Source organism: Sciurus vulgaris, assembly GCF_902686455.1.
Source record: "Sciurus vulgaris genome assembly, chromosome: 17".
Taxonomy (NCBI): domain Eukaryota; kingdom Metazoa; phylum Chordata; class Mammalia; order Rodentia; family Sciuridae; genus Sciurus; species Sciurus vulgaris.
Window position 1 is genome coordinate 1,725,617 of NC_136478.1, and position 23,342 is coordinate 1,748,958.

The 23,342-nt window shown below is 58.6% G+C and overlaps 1 protein-coding gene and 1 long non-coding RNA gene across 2 annotated transcripts in view; one reads left to right on the forward strand and one right to left on the reverse strand.

The window, feature by feature from the left end:
* Positions 1–17,033, reverse strand: LOC306649033. The gene is made up of 3 exons (XR_013760557.1): positions 16,001–17,033; positions 1,564–1,733; positions 1–1,452 (listed from the first exon to the last, which is right to left on the reverse strand). It is a non-coding gene; the product is annotated as an uncharacterized lncRNA (long non-coding RNA).
* Positions 6,028–23,342, forward strand: part of SLC7A5 (solute carrier family 7 member 5) — a 27,648-nt gene continuing 10,333 nt past the window's right edge. Inside the window, exons 1-2 of the mRNA XM_079119627.1 lie at positions 6,028–6,652; positions 17,066–17,191. Of these exons, the coding sequence (XP_078975753.1) occupies positions 6,118–6,652; positions 17,066–17,191 (661 nt within the window). The 5' untranslated portion in view covers positions 6,028–6,117. The remainder of the gene's footprint in view (positions 6,653–17,065; positions 17,192–23,342) is intronic.

The window sequence follows — 23,342 nt, forward strand, 5'->3', positions numbered from 1 at the left end:
GGGTGTCAAGGTCTCCCACCCTTCAGAAGGGGAAGCTGAGGCTTGGAAACCCCCACACCTGGTGCCACAGAAACGAGCAATGGTTGAGGCAGGATTTGAACCCAGAACCCCTGACTTGGCCTGGATGCTTACCTGTTGGAGGTAAAATTCAGATACCACAAAATTAATGATTTGAAAGTGTACGCCTCACTGGACACAGTGGTGCTCAGCATGTGATCCCAGTGACTCAGGAGGCTGAGGCAGGAGGATGCAAGTTTGAGGCCAACCTGGGCAAATTAGCAAGGTCCTAAGCAAACTGGCAAAACCCTGTCTCTAAATAAAATATGGGAAGGACTGGGGAGGTGGCTCAGAGCTTAAGCACCCCTGGGTTCAACCCTGGTATCAAAAAGGAAGAAAAAAGGGCAGAAGCTCAGCGAGCTCGGCGGCATGTAGTGCATCAAGGACACTGTGCAGCTGCCCCTGCTGCCAGCCCCGGATGCTCCCGTGCCTCGGAGAGACCCCCCGCGGGGCTCTTGCCTTTCTCCCTCCCCTGCTCTAAGCGATCATGATCGGCTTCCTGCCTAGGGCCGTGCCTGCTGTGGACATGTCGTGTGAACAGACCACAGGCCATGCGGTCCTCTGTGTCTGGCTTCTTCCCTCAGCTGCTCCGGGGTGGTCCGGGCGACAGCAGAGGCACCCAGCTTCATTCCTTCCTGCGGCCACACCACAGATATGCTTTGCACACCCACTAGCCCTGAGGCCAAGAACCCTAGGTGACCTCCGCAGTGGCCGTCACTGGCCCAGCTCCTGAGAAACAGGTAAGCCCTCCCTTACTGACCTGAGCTCAGGTAGGGGAGGGCAGCCCCAGAACCTCACTCAGCAATTCCAGGCTGCAGGACCTCCCTGCAGCTGTGCATCCTCCACGTGAACCTCGGAGGGCCAGGAGAACTCTCCAAGCATCTGAATGGGAGCTGGCGGCCTGAGGGACAGTCAGGTAGTTCCCACGAAGGGGCAACCATATAGGAGAGTCCACGCACTGGTGTCTAGAGCCTGTGGGAAGGGCGCAAGGCATGGGGCTGCCACATGGCAGCTGGCAAAGGGCCGCCCCGGTCTGAAGCCAGGCTGTCACCTACTTCTCCAGCTGTGAGCAGGAACTACTACTGGACACCAATGGCGACTGTCCCAGGACAATGGCAAAAGGCACCTTCAAGGCCTGGTCCCATCTAAACAGTCAATATGTGGACGCAGGATTCAGAAGTGGCAGGGACAGCCCCAACTTTAGAGCACACAGGAAAACTCACCTGCTGCACATAAAGAGTGTGGCTTTCAAAGACGAACCTCCATCGCTGTGTTGAAAGTCCCACACCCTGAGGACAGGCAGAGCTGGGGTCACACAGGAGGCTGCAGGGCCCCGTCCTGCTGCAGACAGGTTTGAGTCGCATGACCCACACCTGGTGGAGACTCCTGGGCAGGCTGTAAAAGACGTGGAATTGACCTCAGCGTATCCAAGGTGTTCAAGGCCACCGAGTGCTCCCTGGACAAGGGGCCCGAACCTCCTCTTTTCCAAGGCCCACAGCATCCTACCCTGTTCCTGCAGAGCCCAGGGCACAGCGGCGAAGCATCGCAGAGCAGAGCCCCACCTTCCCCAGAAGAGTGGAAACCAGGGGCAGGAGTGTGGAGAAGACTCAGCTTGATGTGGAAAAGGGAGGCAGTTGCCCTCCCTCGCTGGCGAGGTCCTCTTCCACGTCATGGGTCTGCAAAATGGGACGTTCATCAGCTCACAAGGTAAAAGGAAAATATGCTCATTGAAGAAAGTTTGGAAGCCAAGAAATGGGAAGAAGAGTTGTGTGGGACACACCAGCCCGCAGGCTGCACCCCTCCTGGTGTGCCGTGCCCCAACCTCCCAGCCGGCTCCTGGCGCTGCTGCTCCTGTGGACCACAGGTTAGCAATTCCTTTGTGCCACTTCTCTGAGCGTTTTTGTGCGTTAGCTCACACGCAGCAGGTACGGATTCCCGCGCTATGGAAGATGAGACCACAGACACAAAAAAGGCTTAAAGTGAGGAGCTAGGCTGTTCCCAGGTTCCTTTAGCAACTCTGCACAGAGGCCCAGGAGGCAGCTCAAGATGGACAACGCCCGTCAAACCTGTGGTTTATACTGTGGCATGCTGGGAGATCATTGACAATCACATACAAGAGCTCAGGGGCAGGGGTAGGAGCAGCCCGCCCCTGTCTGGGAGCCCAGGTCCAGCCCATCTTCCTATGGCCACAGGGTCCCACAGCCCGATCCCCATCCAGGTGAGAGGGGCTTCCTAAAACTGGGCTGTCACCTTGAAGCACCTCTGTCTGTCGCAATGAACATTATCCTCCAGGGTTGTTAAGCTTCTCACAGGCCATTCCTCCCCAGCCCTGAGGCCCAGGAGAATGTTTCTCCCAAACTGCCTTAGGGATGAGCCATACCTGCCACCTGAAGGTCAGAATTGCTATGAAAGAACAACGTTTCCAGTCCTCAAAAAATGCAGGTGAGGTCCCATCTCAGCCAGAGTGTCCCAGTGGTCCTCAGCAGAGCCAGAAGATTATGCACCCGACATATCAGTACAGACTTTCACAGGGGACCTTACATGATTGGGCACACTGTGTTCCACCGTACGAGAATGTTGCCGCAAGCTCGGTCCCTGTCCCTGATGCCAATCCAATAACAAGAACACAGTTTTGAGAAAAAGGAAAAAGACAGTTTACTGCTTTGCTGGCAAAGGAGAAACACAGGAGATTCCTGTCCCAGAGGCTGATTCTGTCCATCAGCAGGAACAGGGGCTTGTATATAGGGGATTCAGAGGGAATAAGATTAGAGAGGAGAGATCAGGAAGGAGAGGATCCAGGAAAAGATCAGAGAGGAGAAAAGAAAAGAAGATCAGGGAGAAGTTTAGGGAAAAGATTAGGGAGAAGGTCAGGAAAAAGTTTGGAAAAAAGAAAAAATCATGTAAGTTTTAAAGCGACAAGGAATATAGTCAAAACATCAAGTGAACCCTGTTACAGGAAGAGTAGCATTTGCCAGAGCAGATTCTCTGGACATTTTGTTTCCACATTGGCTGTTATTTTATTTTGGGGGTGGTGGTACCAGGGATTGAACTCAGGGGCACTCGACCACTGAGCCACATCCCCAGCCTTATTTTGTATTTTATTTAGAGACAGGGTCTCATTGAGTTGCTTTGTGCCTTGCTTTTGCTGAGGCTGACTTTACTTGGGATCCTCCTTGCCTCAGCCTCCCAAGCCTCTGGGACTACAGGCATGGCCACTGTACACAGCTTGGATGTCATTTTTTAAGGCTATAGTAAATAGCCACATAGAACTCAGCATCTGTCTTTATTTCTCAGAGAATTTCCCAGAAGGGCAAAGGGGAAGGGCAATTTTAAGGTTTTTGATAGAAACTCTCAAATTTCTATCTATAGAAAAGTCCAGCCACACGCTCCTGCCAGTCCACACAAGGACACATGACACAGTGTTTAATAAGTCAGCTGAAGAGACCACTATCCTGAGTTGCCCTCGGACCAGGGGCTGAACTGTTTAAAAATACGCTGCCACGGTCCCACCATTAGGTGGCACTCTTTACAAAGATTTGCGTTCTCCATGTCTGGTAAGGCGCTCAGGACTTGATTCAGCTAGCATGGGGGAGTCTGATACCCACATACCAAAGCGAGATCCACAGGAAGGAAGGCAGATGAAGACCCCTACGAAAAGTGGCGGTGTGGCAGTATTTGTGGGGCCTTAGGGACACTGACAGGGCCTTAGCTCTCTTCCCACACAAGGTCTGCAGCAGCTTCTGGCAACCCCACTCCCCAGGCACTAACTGCCCCACCAGCTGCCCCAGGGCCCTTCGGTGTGCCATCACTCCCTTCACCTCCCTTGGTAATTCCCACTCACACTGGACTCACTTCTAGGACACTCCCCAGAAATGCCCATTCAGACTTGCCTGGCTCCTTGTGATGACTCTCTGGGCCTCCCGTAGCGTCTTGGGCTTGTTCACTTCCCTGTACCACTGCTGCACTGCCTCTCTCTGCGGCGGCTCGGAGCTCCGCGGGCACCCACAGGAGAGTACCTGTACTGAGAATGTACCCCGCAGGTGACTGCAGCATGAATCCCGTGTGCCGGGGCTTGGGGCCCCTCCTGTGGCTTTGCTGAACAATTGCCTTACTTGTGAAATCAAAAGGCACACTGAGATTGTGAAGTCTTAGGGCCTATGAATCATGGAAAGAGAAACAAGACTGTAAAGGTAAATAAACCACAGGCAAAGGGTGGCAGGCAGATTGCTTAAAAGAATCCAGTAGGATTGGGGGCCAAAAGGATGGGGTTCTAGTCCACTAGCTGGCCAGAGGATTTACATAGCTGCAAAGCTTCCATTTCCTCATTGACAAAATAGCAATAAGAATTGGCATCTGCCCTATTAAATTAGGAATTGTACACTGAGGTCTTAGGAAGGGCTCAGTAAATCAGTCACATAGTTTCCTGCCCTCTGAAAGGACAGTGTGAGGAGCCAGAGCGGAGACCTTTTTTTTTTTAATCACCCCCAAGCCACCAACTTAGGCAATATACAGTATCGCAGGTTAATGTGTATGTGACCTTTTGGCTTCTCTGCTCTGGCTGCTTGTGCTGCAGAGCAGCCAGACAGTTTTATCATTGCAGATGGACGGCCAGCATACTTGGGAGGGTCCAGAATGATACGTGTTGGCACTCCCCCACTGAACACCTCCATGCTGGGACTCTCAGGACAGCCAGCACACTCCCGGCTGCAGTTAGAGGCCCAAGGATGGTGTGGAGGTCTGACCTCCTTCCACCACGGCTGTTCCACAGGGATCTGGGGAGCCTACAGTGGCATCTGCTCAGCAGACTGTCTTGCTGGGCACAGTAGACTTGCACTCTGGAGTTCACCTGGGAGACTGAACTGTCCCCTGGAACACAGGCTTCCCAGCACACCCACTTCTGCCTGCTAGCCTTCCCTCCCCCAAACACCTTACGACAGACAAAGGAGGGGTGATGGGGGGCAGGGGTGCCAAGGAGCGTCCCTGCCTGAGCGTGACCCTTGACTGAAGTTCTCCCTGTGCACCTGTCAGCTCGCTCAACAGGTATTTGCAGTTCTGCCACCCTGTAGCCCCTCTTCGGACTTTTGACCATGTTACCTTGCAGCCTCCCTACCTAAGATGCCTCCAGCATGTCCCAGGAATGACAGCCTGAAGCCCCTTCACCTGCAGTTTGTCTGGGAAGCCCAGTTAGACTTTGGGGTGGGGGTCCTCACCCTTGCTCTTTCTGAGGAAACCCCAAATTACTGATTAAATTGAGCTTAAGCAGATCCCTGGTTTCCCAAAGCCTGTGTTCCTGTTTCTCAGCGTGTGTCCCACATCGTAGGTTTCAGACCAGATTCTACTGGGATAAAATGGGATTCTCTCAGTTCAGAAATGGGCTCCCAAACAGCCTGTTCCTCCCTGCCCTCTGGCGGGCCACCCGTCCTGTGACTCAGTTCCCCAGGCCTGAGCTGAGCCACATGCTGCCCCAGCTCCCAGAAGACTCCCAGTGAGGCTCGGCGGGGCTGAGGAGTGTTCCATCAGCTCAGGTCATCCAGGGTGGGTGTTCCCCTCAGGGCAGTGGGCGGGCGCACCACACCCAGCCCCACCCTTCCTGCACTTTGGCCCCAGGCCACCTGCTCCCACCGAGGCCAGGGAAGGAAGGCTGCGAGGGGGAGGGGCGCGCCAAAGGGCCCCTGTGCGGTCCGCAGGGAGGGTGGGCTGGGGCCGCGCGGAAACTGGCGCGAGGCCGCGGGGCCCGGACTCCGCCGGCTCGATGCGGTCTGCAACGCTCCACGTGCTCCGAGCAGCTCCAGGGGGGCGGGTCCCCGGCGGGGCGGGGCCAGCGGGCGGGGGCGGGTCTTGGGGACGGGGCGGGCCTGCCGGCGCGGGCCAACGGCGGAGGGCGGTGGGCGGGGCTTGGTGGGCGGGTAGCGGCGGCGGTGGGCGGGGCCTTCCGGCGCAGTGATAAAGGGCGGCCGCTGGCTGTGCGGACGCAGACGCAGCCGTTCGGGGGCGCGCCGCGCTCTCGCTGCTCCGTGCCGCTCACCTCGAGTCCAGGCCCGTCTGGCCGGCGCGGCGGGCATGGCGGGCGCGGGCGCGAAGCGGCGCGCGGTGGCGGGCCCGGCGGCCGAGGAGGAGGAGCGGCAGGCGCGGGAGAGGATGCTGGCGGCGCGACGCGCGGACGCCGGGGACCCGGCGGAGGAGGGCGTGACCCTGCAGCGCAGCATCACGCTGCTCAACGGCGTGGCCATCATCGTGGGCACCATCATCGGCTCGGGCATCTTCGTGACGCCCACCGGCGTGCTCAAGGAGGCGGGCTCGCCGGGGCTGGCGCTGGTGGTGTGGGCCGTGTGCGGCATCTTCTCCATCGTGGGTGCGCTCTGCTACGCCGAGCTGGGCACCACCATCTCCAAGTCCGGCGGCGACTACGCCTACATGCTGGAGGTCTACGGCTCCCTGCCCGCCTTCTTGAAGCTCTGGATCGAGCTGCTCATCATCCGGCCGTCCTCGCAATACATCGTGGCGCTCGTCTTCGCCACCTACTTGCTCAAGCCGCTCTTCCCCACCTGCCCGGTGCCGGAGGAGGCGGCCAAGCTCGTGGCCTGCCTCTGCGTGCGTGAGTACGGGACCCGGGCAGGCGGGCGGGCACGAGCCGCGGACCCCGCGTCCCGGGGTCCCTGGCTCGCATCCTGCAACTCTGCTTCTCTGCTCCCGGTTCCCGTCTTCGTGCCCCTCATCCCTGGACCATCCCATCCCCGCAGCTCTAGGCTAAGGTCGCTGGTCCCGGACCCCGCATGCGTTTCTTTCCTTGGTTTACACTCCGGGGCGGCCCTGGGAAGACCTCAGACAGCGAGGCCTGGTTGCTGGCCCCAGCGGGCATTCCGCCTCCCCACCTAATCCAGTAGGATTTAAGCAATTCAAGCCAGCGCCAGCCTTTCAGTTGCCCCGCTGAGCAGTGCTCCCTGCCTCTTTCAGGGCACCACGTGGAGTGAGTGAACAGCCGGTTTCCTGTTTCAGCTTCAGTTGCTGACTGGTTATCAAGAGGGAAATTGCAGTTAAAAAAAAAAAAAGTCATTCATTTTTGTTCTCCCAACCAGCCTGTCAGGAATCAGTGCACAGGCTGACTCATAGAAAATCGTAGTAATGAACTTGTGCGTGGTACTTAGGGTGCTCATTAGGCTGAGCAGCATTGTTGAGTTCCCCTGAAGGTTGGGGCTGAGGGGGCTTAGGGGCTCCCAAGTTGTGCCAAGAAACAGCCTCTGGGCATTTTTATCATGTTGGTGGGCCAGAGAGGACTGCTGCTTTCCAGGACAGTTTTCTTGTGGGATTTCAGGATGAAAAAATCATTTGTAGGAAATTATTTATATACATACACATATATATATCACGTATACACACACACACATCTATGCGACCTGTTGGTTTTGGCTTTTGGCCACTGGAGCTCATCCCATAACCAGCCTTGAAAGCAGCCTGCATTTGCAGTTTACACTGGCACTTGGGTCACCCAAGGCTTCGGTGTGTTGGCATAAGAGCTGCCACCTTCCTGCATCTGATGGTGCATACGTGGTTGGCAGGGTGATGCTTGGAGTTTTGGGTCATGACCGTGAAATTCTGGGGTCTGAGTAAATCCTGGGAGTGAATTTTGACTGGCAGTGCTCTTGGTGCTGGGTGGAGTTGGGGCTGAGGAGCTGCTTTCCTCTCTAGTCACACTTCATTCTGAGGCACGCTCCATAAGAATGCAAAGGCACAACCCAGTGGGCTCTGCTTGACTGTAAGATCTGAAGCCTTCCTGAGGCAACAGGACCGAACTGCAGTGAAGGGGTTGTCTCCATGATGTGGGGCTCAGGGTGCAGAACCTCCGTGTGATGCCCGTCTGGGAAGGGTCACAGTGGTGTGCACAGGATGGAACTGAGGGAGCCTGTGACTCTGGGTGGGCTGGGGAGACAGGGTTCCGGGGATGACTCACTGGGCTGTGTGCACCAAGAACAGGCCTCCAGGAAGGAATACATTGTTTGCCTATCTTGTTTGTAGGAGAATTTTAATTGCCCAGTTTTCGTCATTTCTAGGTAGTGTTTAAGTTTAGGCCTGGTTGGTAATGACGATGATATCATTTAAGAGCCTCCTTGCTTGCCCGTAAAGATGGACGCCCAGGGTCTGAGCTCTGAAGGTGCTGGCAGGTGGGAGAGGCTGCTTCGGCCCAGCAGGCGGTAGGGTGGAGGCTTTCTAAAGTCCTCTTTCTAATAAAAGATCGATATTTGAATATATGATCACATAACGATTTGGCCATACCACCCTGCAGCTAGTCAGACGTGAGGTCCAAATTCCTTCTTCAGCTGCTGACAGCGCATGCTTTTGGAGCTTTCTCTGCTATAAGCACAGTCATACTTGATCTTTCAGTCTCAGTTGACTCTTACGCACAACACGTTCTGAAGTAACAGTGCAGGGTGTCCACATCAGGACGCAGCAGTCAGCTCCTGCTCCTCAGGTGTGGAGCAGCACGTTAGGACTCCAGCAAGTGTGCTCAGCATTTGGAATTTCCTGGCTTTGAGCTGATGGCATACATCGCCACAGTGCCTTCCGAAGAAGCTGTGCCAAGCCAGGCATTCATGGCTTGAATATATCCTAGGTAGCTTTCACACAGTCCCTCGTGGCCCCAGTGGGCGAGCTTCAGGGTAGGTTGGAGTGAAAGGCCTTTGTCGGAACACACTCTGGGTTGCAGGGGGGCTGGTGTCAGCCAGCAGCACTCCACCAGTGTGCCCATCAGCCCTTGGCACTTGTGTGCAAGGTGTGTGGTGTTGCATGGCGAGGATTTTTAGTAGCAGAAAAGGAGGGGTCTCAGGAGAGCCTTATCTAACACCTGCCTGAGACCCGTGGCAAGCGTGTCCCAGTGCTCTGTGACGCAGGGTTCCGAGTTCTCCCCTGGAGAGCAAGGGCACTCTGCGCCCCTTCTTCCTTGGCCTCTGCTCTGCACCCTAGTGCCTACACCTCATGCTGCCTTGGCAGAAGGTCTGCCGACCACACAGAAGGCACAGATTCCGGGGCAAAGCTGTCATTTTTGCTGTTTGATCTTCTTCAGTTCCCTGTTCTTGTCGCTCAGAAGTTTCTTTCTGCTGGTTAAAAAGAAAAGGTTTGGCTCTGGTGCGTTAGTTAAGTGATCCTGCAGATGGTAGTGTAGAAGTCCCTCTTGTGCCCTGGCCCTGGGCACCCAGAGCTGAGTCCTTTCAGAGTGCATCTGGGTGTGCCTGTTGCTTTTTGTTGGTCTAAAGGGGGAGAAACTGGTTCCCCCTACTGCTGTCTTGGTGGCATGTGGAATTGGAATGAGAGTTGGTTCTGGGGGTCCCTTACTGCACAGTGAAGACCCAGCAGAGCCACTTAGAACTCAGATGATGCTGGATTTTATCTTATGGGCTGAAGTCACAAAGACAAGCTGATTCTCGCTGGGTCAGGATTAGATCAGGCAGTTTATCTAACCTCCCTGCGGGGAAGCAGGCTGCAGGGTCCCTGGCAGGCTCTGGGCCAGGGGAGCTGCTGTCTTCCTTCCAGGGAGAAGCTCTCAAGGAGGCGTCTAGGGTCTCACTGCTCACTGCTCCCTCTGCCACGGTGGTCACCTACCAAGCCCCCCGTGGGTGTCGAAGGGAACTGGTCTGGGGCTGGCTCTCTAATGCTGAAGACAGCAGTGTCCCACCCTTTCCTGGTTGGTGGAGGTTGGACCCTGCCTGCTCTGACAGCCACCCTTGCTCATCGCTGACCAACAGCCTCATGGAACTCTGATCTCCCCAGAGCCAGGAGCCCACCCACCTAACCACCACCCCTCACCAAATGAGTCAGGGGCAGGCTGGTGGCCACTCTGAATCGGTGGTTGTCTGGGGACTTGTGACCTGCAACGTGTTCCGCCAAGCGTCAGGTTAGGAGCAACATGGTTCCATTTTGAGAACTCCCCTGAGCCTCCTTGTTGGTGAGAGACTTGCACAGCCCACCCTGCGCGTGAGCACGCAGCTCCAGGTTCTTGGTGCCTTCTGTTCCCTCCTGACCCAGAGCAGCTCCAGAGCTCACTCTTGCTTTTTAGCAAACAGAAGGAAGGAGAGAGGGACTGGAGAGGGGAGGACAGCTGGAGGTGAGTGCCAGGCGCCGCCTCTCCTCTGGAGCTCTGGGCTTGGTCCCCAGTGCAAGTGCAAGCCAAGCTGGCACTGAGGGGGATCTGGTGAGAGAAATGCTGGACCTGACTGCTCAGCCCCTCCTGGAAGGCCAGGGTACAGGAGCAGCATTTGGAGGCTGTGCGAGTAGCCATGGCCAGCTGACTGGAAGCCACATGGGGCCCAGGGGTGAGAGCCAGAGAGGACAGGAGGAGTGGGTCTTTGGGTTACCTGCTCACGCCTCCTCCACTCTGAGGGTGTCCACCTCTGTAGACCCTGCTTCTCAATCCAGGCCTGACCCACAAGGCCTGTGAACCTGGCCAGGGTTTGCCAGCCACCATGGCCAGGACCCTGCCTGAGCAAGGTGAAGGCTGTGGGTGTTTCTGAGGTGCCAGTAGGCACCAGCATCACAGCCAAGAGCCCTGTAATTAGCACTGAAATCCGACTTTCCCAGCTAGTCATGGACGTGTGGCTGCCGCCTGAGCAGGTCACGCCCCATCACGGGATCTGGGGCCAAGGCCTGCTGGGGTGGTTCGCAGAGCGCGTGACCCCTGGGCAGGCGGGAGATGTGGCGGGCATTCCTAACCCTTTCTTTCTGGTTCACAGACCCCTTAGGTGATTCCATAGAATGTGCAGGCTCTCTGCCCAGAACTGTCTGCCAGGCACCTTCATACCAGCCTGTGCAGCACAGTGGGCTTCCAGACCCAGGCCCAGCCAGACTGAGAACTGCCCTGGGAGGGTCACCCCAGCACAGCGCTTTGACGTGCTCTCCATTCTGGTTTCCGGTCTCTGAAATTGCCCCACTTATAACTGGAGTAACTGAGGCCAGGGTAGGCTGGGCATCCAGAGCTATGGCACCTGCCTCCACGCTGACCACCCTCAGTCCTCAGGCGCATGGGGATATCTCCTTCCTCAGCCCCTTCCCCTCAGGCCTGCCCCAGGCAGGATGTTGCTCTGGGCGGTGCCCACCCCATGACTTGCCGCCATGGGGCACGATGTGTGCAACCCGATCTGCACTGGGTCACCCTGACCTTGGAGCTGGCAGACGTCTGTCACTGCTGAGACCGCTGGTGTGAGCTACGGGAAGTGTGGCTGGCTTTATCTCCCGCTGTCCGAGGCCAGTGTGGAACCTGCCTTCTGCTCGTGCTTGCTTCCTGGATGTGCCGCCAGGCCAGGACACAGAGCACCAGGCTCCTGGGATTGGGCTCACGGTTCCCTTGTGGGAACGTGCCAGCCCGAGTCGGCTGGGAGCACCCAGAGCCACTGAGAGCCTGAGCCAGGCCCTGCTCTGTCCCTTGAGCTGTGTGAGCAGGGGCAGGGCGCTTGGTCCCTCGGGCCTATTTCAGAGCTAGGATGCAGGGCAGGGCAGGTAGTAGTTGGCTCTGCATCAGAACCGGGATCAGGCAGGGTGGACTTCCTGGGTGCAGACCTGGCAGGGGAGCAGCGGGCAGCTGGAGGGACGGGAGCCCCTGGAGTGCTGCACAGCTGCACCCCAAGCCCACGACCCCGCTGCAGCTTGCTGGTTCTTCCTGAGACTACTTTAGACCCTGCTCCACTGATGCATCTTCTGTGCTTGGGGATCCTGTCCTGGGTTCTTGTCACTACATCCGCAGAGCCTGGCCAGGATTGGAGAGAAATCTTACCCTCTTGTCTTAGCAGCCTCACCCCCAGCACAGGTTGTGCACTGCTTAAGCCCAAATGCTACCCATCCTGCAAGCTGTTGGTATTTGCTTCCATCCACTATTCAGAGAGAACACCACCACCATCCAGAGCTGGGCCATGAACCAGTCCTGGGGTGGTGTCCCACATGGCTCTGGTGCTTCTCTAGGACAGCCAGGGTGACCCCAATCCAGTGGCCTGGGCATGGGGTTTAGAAGATCGGGTGTGTGCATTCCTGAGGAACTGATGTGTGACTTTTGGCAAATTGGATAGCCTCTCTCGGCTCCATTTACTCCAACCATCAAGTGAGGGTGTTGAATGGGGTACAGCAGGGGTCTTCCACCCCAGTACTGTGACTGTAGCAGGCCTGCTCTCCTTTTTCTTGATTAGCTTTAACTGCTGGAGGAGCAGAGTTGGGAGGGCAGGTACACCATGGTGTGCCTCAGACATGCAGGACTCTGCATTTAGCTGGTGGTGAACCCTTATCTGTTGCGCACAGCTTCATGTCCCTTGAAGATACTGCTATGACCAGTCAGATTTTAATAGGGTGCCATAAAACAGGCTTGCATGTTGCTTCACCCACAAAGTGGGCAGGTGCATTTCTGTTTATAGGGGGAAAAGCCAGGCTGAGACCTGTCAGGAACTGGCCAAGGTCACACAGCCTATCAGAACTCAGGTGCCTGATCAGAGCCAGGGACCCTTAGAGAAACTGCCCCAGGATGCTTGCTTCTGAAGAGCAATGAAGCTAATGAAGTCACCTTCAGGGCTTTCCTCTCCAGCCCACGATGCAGGGCATCTGAAGATTTTTAAGAGTTTATTAAATCTGCTTCTTTCTGGCCTATTTTTAAAAGAAGGTCCTGGCCCTGTTCTGGACAGCTGCTAACACCCCACTCCCGTGCCAGGAGGAGCTGTGTGGTCCGGCAGAACACAGCCAGTTAGGAAAGGAAATGGCCCGTGTGTGGGGGGTGGTAGTGTGAGCCTGCTCTGCATGCAGGAGGCCCGACCCCATCCCTGCAGGGCACCAAGGGAGGGGAACAACACAAAGACCTGCATTTGGGAACCAGTCACTGGGAGCTTGAGGGTGTTCGCCAGCTCACAGCCCTTGTCCGCAGAAGGTCGGGAATCAACCAGTGACCAGTGCAGGAGGCGGGCAGGCCAGGCAGAGCCCCAGGAGCCTGTGTGCAGGCAGCAGGGAGGCTTCCCAGGGGTTCTCGTCTTTCCCAGTAGCCAGCAGTGGAGAAACAGCAGGGCCAGCCTACTACTGGTGTCCTGGGACCACGGGCCTGTTCTCTGGAGCCCCAGAGAAAGCTCAAGAAGTCCCCTCCAAGTGTGCAAGTGGACATCCTGGGAACTTGCTGGCATGTAGATCCCCTGTCCTGGTCAGGTCCAGCCTGGTCAGAAGCTCTGCTGCCAATTTGCCTTTAGCCCTTGGAATTCTGGTCCTGTGAGCTGTGGGGTGATTGGTCATGGGGTGCCCACCCTCTGGTACCCGTAGGGATGTGAGTGCAAGGCAGGAAGTGAGTCTATGCTGGGACCTAGGGAAGTATGTCTGGGGTGGGTCGCTCAGCCTATGGGGTCCCTGTGTGTCCCAGACAGATCTGGGGCCAATGCCCAGCATCCTGTTTGACAGGTGCCGGGCCAGGCTGAGCTGGCTGGGAGCCCTGGGCAGCCTGGGCCCAGGTCTTGGTCAGCTCTGGTTGCAGTGGTCAGCTGGTGCTGTTCTTGGCCTGTCGCCCTTGGGGACCAGGCTGGGCCTGCTTCCTGGAACCAGTGAAGCCTGCTGGCCACTTCCCTGTCCTGTCTCAGGGGCCTGCGGGAAACAGTGGTGCTGCTGGCAGAGTTCTGGGTGGAGCAGTCTCATTTCCCGGCAGGTTTCTGACCACAGACCCCCTGTGTGAGGCAGCACAGTCCTCACGGCCTCAGGTACTGGCCCTTTTGATTGGTGGACCCTGATACCACACAGGGTGCCCGTGCTCTTAACTCCTGCGGAGTCTTTTGGAGCCTGAAGGACATCAGGCAGCACCTCTTACTTGCAGTGTCTAGAAGGGACAAAATTTGCACCCCTTAACTGGAGCCTGAAGCATGAGCTTTGATGTGACAGGTGGCCCAGCAGAGGCCTGCGACATGGGGCAGTGCAGTTAGGCACCGCAGGAGTGTTCCTTCCTGTGTTGGGCAGTGTGTCCTGCTTTTGAAGCACACCCAGGAAATGAGGCTGTTTCCATGGCCTGTTGCCCTGCCCAGGTGGGACTGGAGATGCGGGTGTGTGGAGGCTGCAGATGGAACCCTGGAGCCGGGAAGAGAGGGGGTGGGCAGGTAGTTGCCAGAGGGAGGGTGACTGCAGGGGCCTGGCCAGGCAGGGGCCTCTCCAGCTTGCTGCAGCCCAGAGACCCTGGCTGCTCAGTCACACTTGAGCTGGGGAGCCTCTGCAGACAGCCAGAGGATCCTGGCTGTCACATCACAGTGGGGTTGGGATGGAAGAAGAGGCAGGAAGGGCTTGGCGGGGGGACGAGCCCTGCTGTATCTGCACACTGTGGCAGGCAATGTTTTATCTCCCAGGCCCTGGCTGTTGCTGTGAGCTGGCGCAGCTGTGCTTATCTGGGGTGCTGCACAGGGAACTCTGAGGGCACCAGCCTCCTGCCCATGCCTGTGCCCCTTTGCTGTAGGGTTGTGGGTGCATAGCAACTGGCAGTCATCCCCCCCACCCCGGCCATCTGCAGGTGGGGAAACAGGCCGGGCAGCTGGACAGAGGGCAGTGTGGGCAGCTAAGGTTCAAGCCAGCCTCTGGGATGGTCTCCCGTGACTACAGGACTTGGGAAGGCTGGAGGGCAGTGGGTCCAGATGAATCCATGTATTTATTTAAGATCACCTTTCTTCCTGAAGTCCTAAAGAAAGGACACAGAGCTGCGTAGCGCAGCAAAGCCCTTATTTGCTCACTCCCCAAAGCCAGGAGCCAGTCTCTGCCACCTAGGCAGTTCTTTCTGTAAGAGAAATAAGCATTATAAAGTACCCTTTGTCCTGTGGCCTGCCCCCGGGCACCGGCTGCCAGTGACCTGGGTTTTTTAATGTCAGGAGAGAGGTCTGCATCACTGGGAGAAGCTCTGCCGAGTGGCTGTGACCTGCACCTGCTGGCTCTCTGTCCACTTCGCCCTTGACCTGGGCCCAGGACTGTTGAGGCCAGGGACAGCTGCCTCGGATCTTCAGGGCAGGGCTTTGGGGTGGCTGCCGAGAATCCACAGGGAGGGCTGTCATGATGTGGTGCCCAGGGTGGCCTCCTTTGCTAGGAACTGTGTCTAGCAAATGGGGTAAGGGAGGCCCCCAGGCTGCCACTCAGCAGACAGCCCCTGCCGCGCCCCTGGCTTCCGGAGCTCTCCCTGGCCGTGACTCCCTTCAGAGACGAGATGGAACCCAGGGACCTGGCAGAGCCCGCATGGAGGCCGCCTGGGGCTGGTTGCCACACTGCAGCCCACCAGCATGGGCGAGTGATGCAATTCGTTGGCCTCTTGTCTCATCCCGAAGGCCCGGAGCCGGAGGAGGGGCTGAGTCGCCACGTGGTGGCACCCTCGCCTATCAGAAGACGAGAGACTCGGCAGACGCAGGACCCGCCCCTTCCCCGCGGGGAGGTGTGGGCTGGAACCCTTGCTGCATCGCCAGGAGCCGGAAAGGGCCCGCCCTCACCTCCCCACGTGCCTCTTGGCTCTGCGGGGCTGTGTGTGTTGGGGGGGGGGGAGGCAGGGATTTACAAGCGTGTCCTTTTAACGGCTAAAATGGCTACTTTCAAACACTTAGACCATGCCTTCGGGGACAGTGTGACCTGTCAGGTGTTGCAGCAGCCGGAGTTGCAGAGAGGTAGACGGGAGCCAGCTAATGAGAGGGATCCCCAGGGAGATACAGTGCAGGGCCCGCAGGCCGGTCCCCACCCCACCACAACAGGAGGCTTGCTGTTCTCCTTCCACCTGAGACACCAGGTCACATCCATTAATTGGCATGGGCTTGTTTCTTTGAGGCCTGTTTCTCAAAAATTGCAAAGGTTCCTAGCTGAGGAATAGCCCCCTGGTGTCTGCTGGGCCTAGCTTGACCTGGCCTTCCCAGGAAAGGCCAGCTCAGCACGTCTCAGACCCCTCCTGCAGCCTGTGCAATAGAGCAGGCCTCTGAAGACCTTTACCACCCACCTGGATGCCTGGCGGCAGCCCCCAGGAAAAGGCTCGACTGGTTCGCTGTAGACACTGCACTGGTTCCACGTGGCTGGGGAGACCCTTGGTGGGCAGCTCACCACTCTAGAGCGTCTCTGGCGTAGGGGTCCTTAAGAGCACAGGAGGTTTACGGCTAGTGAAGCAGGGAGGTGGGGGTGCTCGTTACCATTTAGCCCGACGTGACTTCAGCAGCAGGGCCAGACAGCTGTGCTCACGCCAGTCCTGAGTGCTCACGGGCTCCTGCACACCTGATATGTCCACCAGCCCCTCTGGCTCAGGACTGGGTGTCCAGTGGGGCTTGAGCTGGACTTGCTGACCTGTTTCAGTGCCCAGCTGCAGGCCTGAGCCCTGCAATTTGCTGATGCTGGGCACCCTCCTGGCTCCTCCAAGGCCTAGGTGTCCCCAGAGCATTGGGTGTAGACTTCTGTCTTCAGCATGTGCCAGCCATATGGCATAGAACTGGAGTGTGTGTCTGTGTCCCTGAGCCTGCCAGAGCACTGCCTGGGTGTGAGGGGGTCTCTTGCCTTGGCTGGGCCCCTGCTGCTCCTCACCTGCAGCCCGGGCAGGTTGCATCCAGTGCCCATTCCTCTCCTCGTGGCCTGTCAGGTGGACGCCCCCTGGCGGGAAGCCCCCCCTCACCTGTTCTGTGCGACCCCTGAAGCCAGGTGGGGCAGAGGCGAAGCAGCCCTCTTCCAGGGGCGGAGTTTCTCCTTTGACTCAGTCCAAGTTGGTGCTTTCATGCGGGGCTGGCTGCGTAGGGCAGACCTGAATGTGGCTGGTGGAGGGCAGTTCTGCCAGACAGCACCTCAGCGTGAGCTCAGCTCAGTAAAATGAAGTCCTTTGCCCCAGCCTGGTGCCCCTGGGGTCCAGCTCTTTTGAGAGTTTAGTGTTCCCAACCTTTGACCTTGACCCTAGAGAACCAGAAAGTTTGTCAAAGCATGTCCCGGGAGACCAGGACCTGTGGGAGTGGCTGCTGTGGACAGACTGTCCTGCTGGTTCTGCCCTGGCCCAGGCGCCCCTGACCTGTCCTCCTCTTCTCTGCAGTGCTGCTCACCGCCGTGAACTGCTACAGTGTGAAGGCCGCCACCCGTGTACAGGATGCCTTTGCTGCCGCCAAGCTCCTGGCCCTGGCCCTGATCATCCTGCTCGGCTTCATCCAGATCGGGAAGGGTGAGTGGCAGCTGCTGTGGGGCCAGCCAGGGTGGGGCCCTGCCTGGCACCATGCTCCCATGTGCCTGGCTTACTCCCACGTGGGCTTAGCCTTTGGTGAGGCTGACCCCCTTCCAGGTGGACAGGGAGCCCTTCTGGGTCTCAGGGAATGTGTGTGGAGCCTCGTACCAGCACCTCGTGTGCAGGATGGGAGTTCAGTCCCCTGCCCGTGCTGCACTGGATTCCTGTGACCACAGTCTGACCGTTGTCTGGCAGCTGTGGAGGGGCTGCCGGGAGTTCTTGTCGGTGTTCCTTGGCAAATGTGGTGGCCTGTGGTTCCCTGGGCTGCATCCAGAGGGGCCGGCACCTGTGCGGCTTTGGATTTAAGAGGCACGTTGAGAGCCCTTGGGAGGGAGTGTCACCAGGGCCATGGCACAAGCCCTGGTGCCTATCCTCGGCGGGGGCTAAGCCGGGGGTGTGTTCTGAGTGGCTTGGAGACCCAGCCTGCAGGTGAGGAACACCCTCCTCCTCTGTTTAATGGAAATAAAAGGTCAGATAAACATAAAAAGCAGGACAGATTGGGCTGGGCTGTGGCTCAGTGATGAGCGCTTGCCTTGCGTGCATGAGGCACTGGGTTCAATCCTCAGCACCATGTACAAATAAATAAAGGTATTGTGTCCACCTACAACTAAAAAATTTAAAAACCAAAAAACATGACAGAAGCCTCTTGTAACCCCTCCGTTAACATCCAGGGTCAACTCAGAGCAACTTTAGGAGCCTCGGTTTTAAGGTTGTTCAGACCCAGGTTTTGTGGTATGCTCTGTGGCCTTAGGCAAATCACTGAATGTCTCTGAGTCTTCCCCTTTCTCGGGGCTGCTGGGTGGAGTAAATGGGAGTCATGCAGTGCACATGTTCTTTAGATTGCTGGTGGACATGGGCAGAGCTTGGCTGGGCATCTTGGAGGCTGCCCTAGGACACAGACGTGCCCGCCACCTTAGTGCATGCTTTCTGTACCTTTGCCTGTGGACTGCCTCGTTCTTCTCCAGGGTATGAATAGTCCATGGCTAAGAATGTGCATGGTCTTATTAAGCAGTCTCCCCTTGGGCGGTCGCAGGCCCTGGACACACATTTCCAAGCACTTAGTTCGGGCCTCTGTAGGGCACATGGAAGGAGAGGGGTCCCGCCGGCCGTTTCCCATCTCACTGTTCCTGACTTGGGAAGGTCATGAACCCAAGGGCACCTGGCCCCTCACTCCTTCCCCACTGGCCTCACAGAATTTCTGTAGCTCCCATGTGCCAGCCCAGTGAGGACATGGCCCTGCCACCCTGGGCTTGTATTGCCATGCGGGGACATCAGACAGCTGCAGACCTGTGAACAGGAAGGTCGTAGATGGGCCAGGTGGGGCTCCAGCCCAGTCCAGAAAAGCCCTTTGAAAGGTCAGTTCTCCCAGAGGCCCCAGGGTTGGGAGGAGGTGACTGGCTACAGGACAGTCCGTGTGACCAAGGCCGTTCTCTTGGACCCCAGCCCCCTTGGGGTGTTGGGAGACCAGTGGCTGCCCTCACGGGCATAAGTGAGCATTTCAGACCCAAGCAGTTAACGCGGGGTTCCAGGATGGGCAGGTGAGATGTGGCGTCACAGAGCCCAGGGCACAAGGTCAGGGATGGGGGTGGGCGGATGGCCGTGTGGGATATGGGCACTGCCTGCCTTTGCCTGCCCATCTTGTTAGCCGTCCCTCACCCACAACACCCCAAATGGACATGGCCCAGGGTCAGTCTGTTCCCAAACATGAGTGGGCTGCCGGATCACGGCTTTGTGGCTGTGGGTGGGAGTGGGCAGGCGGCCCGCTCCCCAGCCTGCTGGTGGGAGGCACAAGGGGCGCGTTGTGCTGCCCTGGGCCGCAGCATGGGGCGGAACCAGCCATCTTCCTCGGCAGCATTCCACGGAGCCTTTCCCCACCCACGCTGCCTCCCTGGGGCTGCTACTCCCTGCACAGAGAGCCGTCTGGGTTAGGCCAGCTGCATGTGAGTGGCCCCTGCCCCTCGCTGCCTGGCATGTGGGAGGTGAAGTGCTGCCCGCCCAGGACACAGACACCCCCCAAGTCACCTGCCTGGGGCTGGAGTGCACTCGTGGTCTCCAAAAGTGTTGTTCTCACAGAGCACTTACGTCAGGAGGTCCCCCAGGCTCAGAAGTGTGGTGTCCTGCCGAGTCCTGTGGCTCACGAGCAGCGGTGTGGTGTGCCGGGTCACGAGCTCCGTCCTTGGAGCGCGGTGGGAGGACAGTGCCGTGGGCTGCAGCCATCTGCACGGGTTGGCCTCGGAGGCCTTGCCGGGAAGGCTGGCAGCAGAGCTCTGGAACAGCACACTGAGAGTCTAGCTCGGGGATTCGTTACTATGGAATGTTCCAGAGGGACCCGAGAGGCACCCAGAAGCTAGTGCCACCTTTCCACCTGACTCCTGGGCTCCCGCTGGCTTCCCACGAGGGCCAATGCGTGGGGCGCCCCCCTGGAGGTGGCCAGAGTGGGGACTTCACATCCTGGGCTGGATGCTGAGAGCAGCTTCATACCCTGCACCAGAGCCCTCCGGGACCTGAGGCCACAGGACTGAACAGTCAGTGCAGCACCTGAGGATAGGCCAGACGGTGTCTCATGCCAGAAGCCAGGAGCCCCCAGGTCCAGCAGGGCTGTTCCAGTGAGGGGCCACCTCCTGCTTCGTAGATGGCACCTGTTCACAGTCTCTTGACTTGGCAGAGAGATTGAGCCCCCCGGGGTCTCCACCAACAAAGCCCCACTCATCCTGGGGGTCAGGCCCACACTCCTCGGGGCCTCTTCTGCCTTAGTCTCTTCTTCAGGGGCCCCACGCCCAGACGCAGCTGTGTGGATCTTAGGGCTTTAACGGCTGAACTGGGGGTATCCCTCAGTTCTGCCTAAGACCTGCACGTGGGCACCACCCTGCCAGGAGGAAGTGGGACAAGCCTGGGATCCTCAAGTGAATCCCAAATGAGTCCAGGGGAGTTCACCTGAGAAAAAACCAGCCACTGCTCGGCCTGGTGTTGCCAGAGCAAACTTCAGCCTCCTCTTTACAGGGGACTTCAGGGAGCCCATCTGTCATGGGGACTCAGGCAGGTCATCCTGCCCAAGGCCTCCAGGCACGCCCTCTGGACTTGTGCCAGATAACATCAGGCCTCAAAGCAGATGACCCTGCCCTGGAGACAGGCGTGGCCTTGCCTGACACCAGGGCAGGCCACGCGGCATCCTTCTGGGCCCCTGCGGCCACCTTCAAGCTCTGTGGTAGAGGAAGCTGCTGCCAAGGGAGGCGCCTTTCTCCGCTGGTGTTCCTTGACATCTTTGAACTGAGTCCCTCTTGCCAGCCTGCTGACTCCTGTGCTGCTTCAGCGTGGCAGGAATCACATGTGTGCTTATGCCAGCGGGGTGGGATCAAAGGGCAGGAAATCGGGCTTCCCTTATGCCCTGGGATGATCAGGCACAAGGATGGAGGCTGGGGAGCCAGAGCAGAGCGAGGGGCAGTTGCTGCCTGTGGGGCCATGGATTGGGAAGGAGCCCTTTCCCACCCAGGTTTGCAGTGCAGAGCTAATCTTAAAGCAAAGGGGCTGGTTTCGCCAACTTGTGTGGTGCTGGGGGTCAGACCCAGGGCCTTGTGTGCCAGGCAAGTGGCGTGGCCCTGAGCCATGGTCCCAGCTCCTCCAGACTTTAAGAAACCAGTGCCACCGTGGCGGACAAACACCATCGGGTCTCAGCCATTATCCCCACCGCCAAAGCTCTGCCCTGTCCACAGTCCCAGACTTCTGGCAAAGCCAGAGTTACATAGGCTCACACGAGGGGTGGGAGACAGGAGAGGGGGCCTGGGGTGTGGCTGTCACTGAGCCTTCTCCTGAGCCCTCAGACACAGCAGCCAAGCAGAGGATGGAGCCCCTGGGGCCAGCAGTATCCCCCAGCACCAGTCAAGGGTCAGCCTATCTTACAGACAAGGAAGTGGCCCCAAACCAAGATGGCATCACCTGGACACAGTGGGGGCACCTTGATCTGTCAGCTCGTGGGCTCCCAGGGCACTATTCGTCCACCTACAGTCCTGGAGGCCAGAAGTGCAAAGTCAAGGTGTTGTCAGGACTGTGTCCTCCCAAGTCTCCAGAGGAGAATGAAGAAGAGAAAAGAGAAGAAACTGGAAGCCCAGAGTCCTCAGGAGGCTCCTTGCTGCCCTTCCAGCCCCGGGGCTCCAGGCATCCCTGGGCTTGTGGCTGCTTCACTGCAGACCTGCCTTGGTCTTCTCAAGGCCCCTCCCTGAATCTCTGTGCCACACAGGGACCCCTTCACTGGGTTTAGGGCCCACTCTGATTCAGGGGTCTTGCCACAGTCCCAGGTCTGCACGGACACCGTTCAGGTACGGGCTCTCTGCATGGAAGGGACGCAGCTTGGGTGCTTCAGCACGCTCCTTCGCCTGACCCTGTGTGCTGGAGGCCAGAGGCAGACTGAGGGAAGGGACGACGGCCGTCCCCGTGGACGCGTGGCTGTCCTCGCCAGGAGTCCAGCTCTCCTCCCTACAGCAGGGTCTGGTGCCCCTCCCGCCTCCCAGTCCAGTGGTTGGCTCAGAGCTGGCCGTCTCCAGGTCGCCGGTTTTCCCAGGCCTGGGACCCTGGCGTGCATGTAACCAGGGCTTTCCTCCGACCCCTGACACTGAGGGCCAGGCAGGTCTTGGGGACCCAGCGGCCATGGGGAACCTCTCTCCTGAGTTGGGGCTGCAGGGCTGCCGTGTCCCCAGGTGGGAAGAGTTTGACTCTTGGTCCCATTCCCACCTGTGCTTGGCCATCAAGGGTGCCCTCGGCATCCGGCAGCTTGGAGTCCAAGGGCAGGAGCCGCCCCTCTGCTCCGGGCAGTCTCCCCTGCCCCCAGGGCGATCGTTCCCATGGCCATATCCACATGACAGGGATCTGGGGTGCTTCCCCCAGAGCCTCTCCTAGGCCTTCTGCACGCACCTACCCCTCACCCCCGACTCGAGGGCCCGTCCTCGGCTCCCAGGCCGTGTGGCATCTGTGGTTTGCTGCGCTCTCAGTGCCTGCTTGGGCCTCAGCTTCCCTAGTCCTCACCCCTTGGGAAGGTGCATTTTATGGATGGGGGCGGGACTTAAGGTTTGTCACCAGCTGCCAGCCAGGATCTGCCTGGCCTGGCATCCCTGGCCAGAGTGGGAGAGGAGGCTCTGAGGCCCGTAGACACGCCCTGGGCCAGGCGGCAGGGCCCAGGGCTCCACGTGGTGGGAGCTGCCTCGTGCAGGGCCCGGGACCCAGGGCCTGCAGCCCTCCTCTGCCCATCCACTTTCTTCCTGTCTGTCCATTTCATACGCTGGTCAGCTGTTGGGTGAGTGAACCCAATCGTGGATCATGACCACTGGCCAGCCTGTGGGAGAAGAGGTTCCGATAGCCAGCTCCGCCTGGCCTGGGCAGCTGGCGCAGGCCAGTGCGACCTGGCACGCTGCTGCCGCTCCATGGACTGTGGGGGCTCTTCTGTGCGCTTCTGGGTATCGAGTAGCCACTCTGATCTTAACCATGTGTGCCTCCCAGCCATGGCAGTCCTGGAGCGTCCAGGCGCTGCCCCGTGTCCTCCCAGGAGCACTGTCCCATTTCTCCCTGGGCGGCACTGGGCCTCGAGCCTCGCACAGAGCAGCCGCGCTGTGCCTGGGGGCGGGCAGGGTGGCCCTTGCCGGAGCCCGAGTACCAGTGCCCGGCCTCCCCGAAGCAGAGCTGCGGCCCCGCAGCACGGTTGGGGCGGCAGAGCCCTGGCTCTGCGTGGTCACCCCCAGACCCGTCGCACTGTGCCAGCCCCAGCCCAGCAGACCTGGCTCCACTCCATGGCGAGAAAGAGAAAGTAGCCTGTGATTGGCCAAGTGCCAGCGGAACTGTGGCCTCCCTCCTGGGCTGGCATCCAGCGTAGACTGAGGCTGGCCACACCGGCTCTGCTGCTGACCGCTTGCCCTCTTGCCGCCCTGGTCAGGCAGGCAGTGTCCAGGGCCTTGGTGTCATCCGGCAGCCTGCACACTGATCCTCGGCAGAGCTTCAGCCCCTGAGGGTCTTGACCCTGCCCTCACCATCCCCCATGCCATGGCGGTGGGAAGCCGGTGTTCTGCCAGCTGTGCTCAAGGGTCTGTGGGCTGGGGTGCCGTCCCTG